We start from the raw sequence: 9,639 nt of genomic DNA on the forward strand, positions 1-9,639 counted from the left end.
ATAGTTTTGATTTTGAAATTAATTTCTTACTCATATATATTTATTATAAAATATTTATTAATTTTATCGATGATTAATTTGTGATAAAAAAATTGATTTGTTATTTATAATGAAATCTCTTTTTTAAATAGGTTTTTTTTATTACAAAAATTAATATGAGATATTGATTGAAGGAACAAAACTTTATACATGTATGAATTTTTAATACTTAATTATTTTTCATGATATTTTTTTAAGTTACATTTGAGTTTAATTTTTATATATATTTATATTGTTAATTGATAAAAAAAATTATTGATATGACTTTTACTATAATTATAAAAAAATATATTATATATAATAATTTATGATTTTTTTTATGGAATAACAATTTATGACTTAGACGATGATTACAGTGTAATTTATTTTATTATCAATACATATATTATTTATTCGTTAATATATTCTTAAAGAACTCGGGTCGTGGTGTTCCATATGGTCTGGTACCACACCAGAGCATATAACCATTCTTTCAAACAGAACAATACAAATCTCCATGCTTTTATAAATCAAACTCCAACCGATTTCTCTCTTCATTCAGTTCATTGCGTTCCCTCTCTTCTCTTCCTCTCTTCTCTATATAAAGTACTATTAACTCCCACTAAAACCCATTCCTGTCTTTTTCTTCTTCTTCCGGCTCTGCATTTGCAATACTCTGTTTTCTTGGTTTCAATTCAATCACACACCTCCATTGCCCTCATGGCTCACTTTACCTCCTCAGGTTTCCTCTGTCTCTTTCGCTGCCTTCATTTTATTTTCTGGGGTGTTCCATTTTACGTTGTTCATTACTTGTAATTGTTGTTCAGTTGAGCGGGTTGTTTATTATGTGCGTTGAAACTGTGGATTTTGAGCTAAAGATTGCATCTTTGGGATTTTTGTGGTATTGGGTTCTTGCTTTTATTGGATTTGTTTTGCTGAATCAGATTGGAGATCTTTTTCGTTTTGTCTTTATGTTAATCGCTGTTGTCACAAGTCATATTAGGCATTTCCGCAGTGTGCTATACGTTGGTTGATGTGAAGATCTGATTGCTTGGGTGATTATTTAGCTTTTATTTATGAATCTTTTTTCTTTTTTGTTTCTGATTTAAACCGGGCATATTTGTTGACACTGAATTGGGGAGCAGAACTCATTGAAAAATTGAGGCCATTTTCTTGGCTAGAAATAGAATTCGGTTCAAGGTCATGGAAGAGCTTTTTAAACTCTACCAGTTTCAAATTTGTAACTCTAAGATTATTTTTTTTTTTTACATATATTTATCTTGGTATTCCAAAAAATAAATTCAAGTAATAACATATATTAAATCAAAGCACTGCTATTATTATTCGTAAAAAACTTACCATGTACTGAGCTAACTCAAAGTCATAAGCTATTGAATTGAATGTGTGAAACAAGATGCATTGGCTCATTGCCAATTCTTTGAAGGTTATTATCGGTATTTATTCAAGTAATATTTACCTATACTTTTATCTTTATGGATCTTGGCTCTAAGGAAACAGAGAGCTCACAGCAGAAGATGGAATATCAATTTAGCCAATTAGGATGTCATGTTACACATGTGAAATGATTCTTCTATCTCTTACTACCTAGTATAAGTATGTTTTATGGTATTCCACAATCCACGTACAAATACACAAATAGACTAATAGAAGTCATACTATAATATGATGAAAATGAATTTTTTTACCTTTTATAGTTTGGACTGACAGTATCTTGGAATGTCCAATTTTTTTTTTACTTAGTTCATGTTGGTAACTTAGCTGCTTCATTTGTGCAGGTAAATCAGACGATCTCACAAAAGAAGACTGTAAGGGACAAAGTGCACTTGTTGTTTGCTTTGGTGAAATTTTAATAGATTTTGTGCCAACAGTGGGTGGAGTGTCACTAGCTGAAGCACCCGCTTTCAAGAAAGCTCCTGGTGGTGCTCCTGCCAACGTGGCTGTTGGAATATCTAGGCTTGGGGGGTCATCTGCCTTTGTAGGCAAGGTGTATTTCTCTATCCATGTCATGTGTTATATGTTATGTGAAATTAATCTCAATAAGATAATTATAGCTTATTTCCTTGTTATCTGCATTTTAGGTTGGAGCAGATGAATTTGGGTATATGTTGGCTGATATTTTAAAGCAGAACGATGTTGAGACATCTGGCATGAAGTTTGACCCTAATGCAAGAACTGCGTTAGCTTTTGTTACACTTAGAGCTGATGGTGAGCGTGAGTTCTTGTTTTTCCGAAATCCTAGTGCTGATATGCTACTTCAAGAGTCCGAGCTTGATAAAAATCTCATAAAGAAGGTGTTTTGAATTTCTGTCTATATTTATAAAATGTAACCTAAGAGCTTTGGTTTAAGTCCAGATACTCATGATATTGATCGCAGGCTAAAATTTTCCATTATGGTTCCATCAGCTTGATTGATGAGCCATGCAAGTCTGCTCATCTTGCTGCTATGAGATTTGCTAAAGAATCTGGTTGCATTCTTTCGTATGATCCAAATTTGAGATTGGCACTATGGCCATCTGCTGAGGCTGCTCGGGATGGCATAATGAGTATATGGGATCAAGCCGATGTCATAAAGGTATATTATACGTGGCTTGGAGATTTTTATATGATCTACTTTATAAATTCCAATTCACATTTAATTGTTTTTTTTCCCTCTTGTTTTATGTTGAAAATCAGCATTCTGTTAGTAAACCTGATGTGGTATTTTTTTTTTATGTTTGTGCAGATAAGTGAGGATGAGATTACATTTTTGACTGGTGGTGATGATCCTTATGATGATAATGTTGTATTAAAGAAGCTTTTTCATCCCAATCTCAAGCTTTTAATAGTTACTGAAGGCTCAGAAGGTTGTAGATATTACACCAAGGTATTGAAGTGATTTGACTGTGATGCCAATTGTCTAATTGGTGGTGTTGTCCCTCATTTCATCATTTTCTTTGTTCTCTGTGCCAGTCAGTATGTGCTTTTATCAACATTTGTTACTCTAATGAGTGAGCTGAATTGATGGTTATAACTCATTGAATGTAATCTGATACTAGGTTTTCTTTGATGTTCAATTATTTCACATTCTTTTCTTTGGTCTCTTGTGAATGATCAGTGTTAAGCTGATGGTGGTTGCCTAATTTCTGTGCAGGAATTTAAGGGCAGGGTTGCTGGTGTTAAAGTTAAACCTGTTGACACAACTGGTGCTGGTGATGCATTTGTTAGTGGGATTATCTATAGCTTAGCTTCTGACCAAAGTCTTTTCCAGGTAATTCAGAATTTTTTACATGCTCTGGTTGTTGATTAAATTCTCCTGTCCTGACGCTGCATTATTGATCAATCATGAACTTGAGTTGTTCATCATGCTCCAGTGTATTACGGTTCATAGAAAGTTCTGATGTAGTACCTACTCTTTGCTGTGTGTTCATTCCTTTGCTTATTCCTCTCCAAATTTTCACTTATTGTCCTTTGCTTATTCCTCTCCAATGAATAACAATATTTAGAAAGAAAAAAGAAAGTTGGAGAGACTTTTATCACTGGTATTGGTAATCAGTAAATGCAAATAGATTTACTAAATCAGTAAATGTAAATTGAGGAGATAACAGCTGAATATATGCTTCTAATCTTAGTTTTTTTGTCTTTATTAATCTTGTTTTCCCGTCTCTTTCTTGGTATTCAATTCTAATTAATGGAATGATACCCTTGAAATGAATTCTCTATATTTTCCAAGAAACTGGAACAGTTGGTTTGATATGTTGTCTTCATCACTTATGAGAGTTTATGCATTTATTTTGCGTGGCAGAATGAGGAGCATCTCCGAAAAGCTCTACATTTTGCCAATGTATGTGGTGCCATCACGGTAACAGAGAGAGGGGCAATTCCTGCATTACCTACAAAAGAAGCTGTTCTTCAATTCGCTGCAACATAACATCAGCACTCACAGTTAGTTCTTTGGTCATCAAATGTAACATTTGTTTTTAAGCTATAGCTTGGGTCTTGCTGAGCTTCATGTATCTTCCTTATCCTTGGGGCTGTATTTTCCTTATATATAATAATAAATTCAATTTGCATTGCTCTCTCAAGCAATGTCTTGTAGCAGTAGATCAAAAGTACAGTGAATAAAATGAAAAAAAAAAAAGTTTAATATCTTCGTTTTTTATGAGCAACTCACTGCTTGAATGATGTGGAGTTCCTTATGTTTTCTAAGTTATAATTGTTTTTGGCAGAAAGATTTTCAGCTAACACATGTTCTGTGTTGGTTTGATTAACTTCTGGTGCTTAAAAACCAGACTAAATTAGTCTGTTTAACTAAAAATTTAGTGAATCTGGTTCGTTAACAATATGAATAATTAAAAAATAGAAGAAAAATAAGTCATATGAATTAGGTCAAAACAAGTAAAAAACTAGTGGCAGTATAGGCTTGAACTGGTTGTTTATTTTTTTAATTTGTTCAAAAATATTTCTTAAAATAAACAAAAGTGTACATGTAAAATTGTTACTATAACATGATTTTTATATCAATTATTTAATTATTTAATATATTATTTCATATTAAATATATATATATATATATATATATATATATATATATATATATATATATATATATATATATATATATATATGATAATTTAATTGCCAATAAAGTAATGAACTTTTTTTGGTGAGAAATTAAAGCAACAAATTATAATTAAGTACCTTAACAGAATTAATAACTAGTCTAATTTTTAAAACGTTGAGAACTCTGCGATGCTGGTGCGGCACGGTAGTCGGCAGGTGCAAGTGCAAGTGCATTAGCGTCAACTAGGTAGAAATTAAATAATCTAATTTCCGTTTTTGCCAAGGATTCTCGTTTAACTGTAATGAAAATGAATTGCTTAAATTAGAAATTTTAAAGTGAACGAATTTCATCATAATTTTAGTAACATTACTATATAAAAGAAATTTTTTAATTAAAATAAAATCTTGAAATGACTATCAAATTTTAATAGTTTTTTTTTTTTTTTCAATGTGACCATTTTTTTAAAAAAGAAAAGCATACAAACTTTCTGCGTCAATTTGTGACTGGCTAACGTGTTAAGGACGTGCAAACGAGTAAAAGGATTGAAATCATCCATCCACGATAACGGTTAACTGTAACAGCGTCACTGACTCAGGCCATTTTCCGCATCGGGTTCTTCAAACCGCTTTTTTCCCTGAACCGGACGTCGGTGGAGACGGTCGAGCCTGGTTAAAGCCGCTGCTCGGAAATCCCAAACCGGACGGCGACGGCAGCACTCGACGGAGTTGTGGAATGCGAGTGATCGGATTCCGAAATGGCTTCGAACCCTTCGCTTCTCCCTGAGATCGGACCCGATGGTCTCGCTAAAGAAGCTCCCGTCATCGGCTACACCGAGAAGGTTCGTTCTCTCCGTCGCCGTTTTCGTTTCGCTTTGTCATTACATACTGGATTGATTCTTTTTTTTTTCTTCTTCTTCTCGTTTCAGATCATCGAAGCAGAACAGCTTCAATTGCAGAAGTAACTTCTTTCTCTTTTTCTCTTCATTCGGATCTGAGAATGACTTTGTTTTTATTATGCGGTTGCACTTGCAGCATTGTTTGGATTTAGTTTATTTCATTCCCACTTTGAAATCGAATTTGATGATTTAGCATTTTGTGTGTGCTATTTTCATCTGCTTATGGAGAAATCGGAGATTTTGGAATAAATTTATATAATTCTCCCATTCTCTGTGCAGTATCAAGTAACCAATTGCTGTGGAAGATGTAGAGTTAATTTTGATATCTACTAAGCTAGAACCTATGAAAATACTGGAATGTTCTTAAATTGGGATGATGGAGTGTATGGTTTTAGGTCAATGGTTGTGGGTTGATGAAGGAATAAAGCAATAATATTATTTTTGTGAAATATGACATTCATAGAGCTTGAAGAAGTGGTAATATGTTGCTAGCAGAAGGAAGTAAAGGCGATGGTTTTTGCTTTAAAGTGTTGGTTGGAATGTTAAAATGAATGGAATTCATTGCAATGTTTCGGTGATGGTAATGCTTAATCCGTTTTTATGATGTGCTACATGGTTGGTGGTGGCAGGACTGATGTATACAATACTTTTTTTATAAAAAAAAAACTGTGATTTCATTGTACTGAACTTGTAATTTAGCATAAAATATAGATAATGATGCAAGAACTGTGTTTTGTGTTTAAAGCCAATAAATAGGTTGAGATCGAGGAAGAGAAATGGTTTTTAATTTCTCTATTATAGAACTAAAATCTAGTTTGGACATACAAGACATTTGGGATCTTAGTGATTAAGCTTGTGAAATGTGCATAATAGGAAAAAAGTAAATTTGCTGTCTTGTAGTGTTGATAAAATACAAGATCTTGGGTAGTTTTGAATGTCCTCTGATCCCTTTTCTCCACTGTCGTGTGGTGTGATTGCTGGGCAATTTTAAAGATTGAATGAGGCCTTTATTTATTGCCGATTGCCACTGAATACTTTATGTAGACAATTAAGTAACTGGACTCGATCATCTAGACCTCATGCTATTATTATTTTCAGATACATTCAAGAAAACTATTCTAAAATTCGCAATGTGGAGCGTGAGCTTGCAAATCTTTCACTGGAGATGAAACTTACAGCTGGGCCAAAAAAAGCAGGTTTCTAAATATTTTGTTGCCCTTTCTGGCATAAAATTAAAAAGGTTGTTCTTCCCTGGGTTTTATAGTGAAATGACTTTGCTTTACTTTTTATACATGATGCATACTTTAAGCTCTTGAACATTTGAGAAAGAAAATAGAGGAATCAACAGAAAGAATTCGTGTGGCCAAGCTAAAGGAAGAACAGGCACGGAAGGTCTGTTACTCTGTCACTATAATGTTCTCCATTTTTCTCCTGCAATTTACATAATATCAGAATTTTAGTGTTATTGGTGATATGTACTGCATCATGCCAGCCCCACTACTTTCTTACAGTATGTCATATGATCTCGAGTTCACTATCAGCTCAATGAAGTTGCTGGAATAGATAATGAGGATATATATGTTAATAAACACTTGTGAATGATTTGAATTGTCCAGTGTCCTGAATAGGCTTCTAGAGTTAAAAGTTAAAACAGTGCATTGGTGATATATTAGTTTCTTACTCAGTAATGATCTTGGAGATAATATTATTTAAGCACTTTACCCAGCAAATGCAAGTAAATTTGTGATAAAGAAAAAACTAATTTAATCGTAGCAAATAAAAGAAATTTATACTTAGTTTTACATAAATGGTTTTCCCTCTTTCTGTTTCTGTATCTGTTGAAAGAGGAAGAGTTTATTTTATAAGATCTGTGAAGTCTGAACCGTTATGTGTGTTAATAATAAAAGAATTGACTGTTATTCTTTTGCTCTTAGTTTAGTTTTATGATTAAATTAACAAGTTGAATGCACTAAAGTAAATACTGTCTAGAAGGTTATTTATATGGATATGTATGAGTGTAGATGATTTGAATCATTTGATCTACTATATCAATCGGTATCCTTAGTACCTTCTCAAATATAGTTGACATCTTAATTGTTTGTGCTGTAGGTGTGGGAATCAGCATCAAAAGTAGTAAGAGATGAGGAAGCATTAAAGCAAAAGTTATGTGAAGACTTGAGTAATCTGGTAAATAGTGTTAAATGAAGATATAATATGCTCTACTGTTTAGCTGGTTGTTTGACACTGATGATGTTATAAAGGTTCAAGAGAGCAGTAACTCTCAGTTTGCTCGGCTGGAGGAATTAAAAAGAAGATTGGAAGCTTTGAATCCAACTCGTGCATCAACTAATCTTTATCATGTAGGTTTTTTCTCACTGTATTCATCATTATCAGATCTATTTAGTTAGTGGTGGCTTCTAAGGTACGCCCCTAATTCTTGGGTGAATATGCTGCTTAGCAGTGGCGGATCTAGAGGGGGGCAGGCAGGGTCCTAGCCCCCTCCCCCTTCTCTGTACTTCTTATGTATATACATGTGTATTTTGAAGTTAGTTAGTGCAAAATTAATTTTATATGGTTTAAAATAATGATTGTTAATGTTAGATAGTGTAGAATTGTGAAAAGTTAGTTCTGTTTGTTGTTATTATGACAATAGTTAAGGTGATAACTAGTGTAAGATTGTGTAAAACTAGTTGTATGTTTGTTGTTATTATGATAGTGGTTAAGATTATTATCATTTAAAATAAAAATTTATTTCAACAATAAAGTTACATATTTAAAAATTTACAAAGGAAGAAAAGAAATTCAGCCCCCCTCTAATAGATTTCTAGATCCATCCCTGCTGCTTAGTGCCCTTAATGAATCCACTGTTTTCTAGAACTTCTAACTATATGTCCTTAGCTTCATGTATAATAAGTCTCTCGCTAGGAAATTGATAATATTCCATTTGGAATTGAAATTTTTTGGATTGTGGACATGCGTTGTTGGAGAAATGGGAACTTGCTTGCATTTTCTGACTTCTCTACTGAAAATATTTCCTTTTTCATTGTTTCACCATGTTGATGCTACATTTAGACAGTCTCATCCATACTTGCATATCCATCTTCATACTGCACCAGTAAATGTTAAAATCGTGCACTTAAATTATGTTAGGATGGAAGATCAGGAGCGTCTTCTCAGGATAGTACACCCCAACCTGGTTCCTCTGTTCCCAATGCAAAGGAAACAAATGAGGGATCAACCGAGAGTGTTCCCAACCAAAGTAATGGTCAGCAAGTTGCAGTGCAAAATGGGCCTAATCAGCAGCCTAATGAAGGCGAAGGAAGAAGTAAAAGGAAAGTCAACTTCCAACCAAAAGGAAAGGGAATTGGTGCTGTGGCCAAGGGTAGATCTTCAACTCCTGGCTGGACTGGGGCAGGCTTCGATGTCGATGGCAGAACCTGAGAATACTATAGTAAGATACTATTGCATTAAATTGATTTTAGTGAGAAGTCCATACTTTCTGTGCAAGGTATATATCCTTCGTTCCTCTGTTCTTGTAAGTTGTAATTTGTAACCCATTGACTTGGAAGTGTAATCTTCTTTCACCAATTAGTGTTGTTTTTGTGACAGTTTTTTTCATCACTAAATGTTAGTTGTTAGTTTTTAATGATTTGAATGCATGACCTCTTTTCCCTTCTCCTCTTCCTTTATCACCAAGTTAACCTTATATCTCTTGGTTGAGGCAGATTGGTTTTTTTTTAAAAAAAAATATCACCTGATCCTTTATTAGAAAGGAAGAAAGTCACGTTGGATTTATGATTAAATGCACAATCTGAACATTCAATTTTAATCTAATGATTGTAATTAAATATATTTTTTTGAGTAATTAAATGTTTTCTTTTTCTTGCAGTAATCAAGATTTCTTACCCGATACACTGCATGTATGGGATGTATATAGTGAAAAAAACAATTTTTATGTGAAAGTGAAGTAAATAAATTTAGGACATACAACTGTATTTAAATTATCTACATTAAAATTCAGTTCTTATAAAACTCATGATTTATATTGATAGAAACCTTGGGCTGAGAGATGTAAATTGGTCAGTGAGAGATCAATTATTGGGCCCTAGTCCAAGTAAGCCACCCATATGTTTCTATCATGATTATTTATAATAAAATCAAATGA

The 9,639-nt window shown here is 33.2% G+C and overlaps 2 protein-coding genes across 2 annotated transcripts; both read left to right on the plus strand.

Moving 5' to 3' along the window:
* Nucleotides 1-463: 463 nt before the first annotated feature.
* On the plus strand, nt 464-4,009 carry LOC100818404 (probable fructokinase-7). Its single transcript, XM_003555316.5, has 7 exons — nt 464-760; nt 1,815-2,023; nt 2,118-2,330; nt 2,414-2,611; nt 2,762-2,902; nt 3,170-3,286; nt 3,821-4,009. The coding sequence occupies exons 1-7, from the start codon at nt 475-477 to the stop codon at nt 3,944-3,946; spliced, it is 1,290 nt and encodes a 429-aa protein (XP_003555364.2). The 5' UTR covers nt 464-474; the 3' UTR covers nt 3,947-4,009.
* Nucleotides 4,010-5,073: 1,064 nt separating this feature from the next.
* On the plus strand, nt 5,074-9,120 carry LOC100779388 (uncharacterized). Its single transcript, XM_003556035.5, has 7 exons — nt 5,074-5,417; nt 5,505-5,536; nt 6,573-6,670; nt 6,784-6,866; nt 7,584-7,661; nt 7,736-7,834; nt 8,625-9,120. The coding sequence occupies exons 1-7, from the start codon at nt 5,334-5,336 to the stop codon at nt 8,913-8,915; spliced, it is 765 nt and encodes a 254-aa protein (XP_003556083.1). The 5' UTR covers nt 5,074-5,333; the 3' UTR covers nt 8,916-9,120.
* The last annotated feature ends 519 nt before the right edge of the window (nt 9,121-9,639 follow it).

The sequence above is a fragment of the Glycine max genome, chromosome 20 (genome assembly GCF_000004515.6).
Source record: "Glycine max cultivar Williams 82 chromosome 20, Glycine_max_v4.0, whole genome shotgun sequence".
In the NCBI taxonomy this organism is placed as follows: Eukaryota; Viridiplantae; Streptophyta; class Magnoliopsida; order Fabales; family Fabaceae; genus Glycine; species Glycine max.

Coding starts and splice junctions, on each gene's coding strand:
- LOC100818404 (XM_003555316.5), top strand. CDS start 475: ATGGTCTGGTACCACACCAGAGCATATAACCATTCTTTCAAACAGAAC. Junction 2,903..3,169: donor GTTGTAGATATTACACCAAG/GTATTGAAGTGA, acceptor ATTTCTGTGCAG/GAATTTAAGGGCAGGGTTGC. Junction 3,287..3,820: donor CTGACCAAAGTCTTTTCCAG/GTAATTCAGAAT, acceptor TTTGCGTGGCAG/AATGAGGAGCATCTCCGAAA.
- LOC100779388 (XM_003556035.5), top strand. CDS start 5,334: ATGGCTTCGAACCCTTCGCTTCTCCCTGAGATCGGACCCGATGGTCTC. Junction 7,662..7,735: donor GTGAAGACTTGAGTAATCTG/GTAAATAGTGTT, acceptor GATGTTATAAAG/GTTCAAGAGAGCAGTAACTC. Junction 7,835..8,624: donor CATCAACTAATCTTTATCAT/GTAGGTTTTTTC, acceptor AAATTATGTTAG/GATGGAAGATCAGGAGCGTC.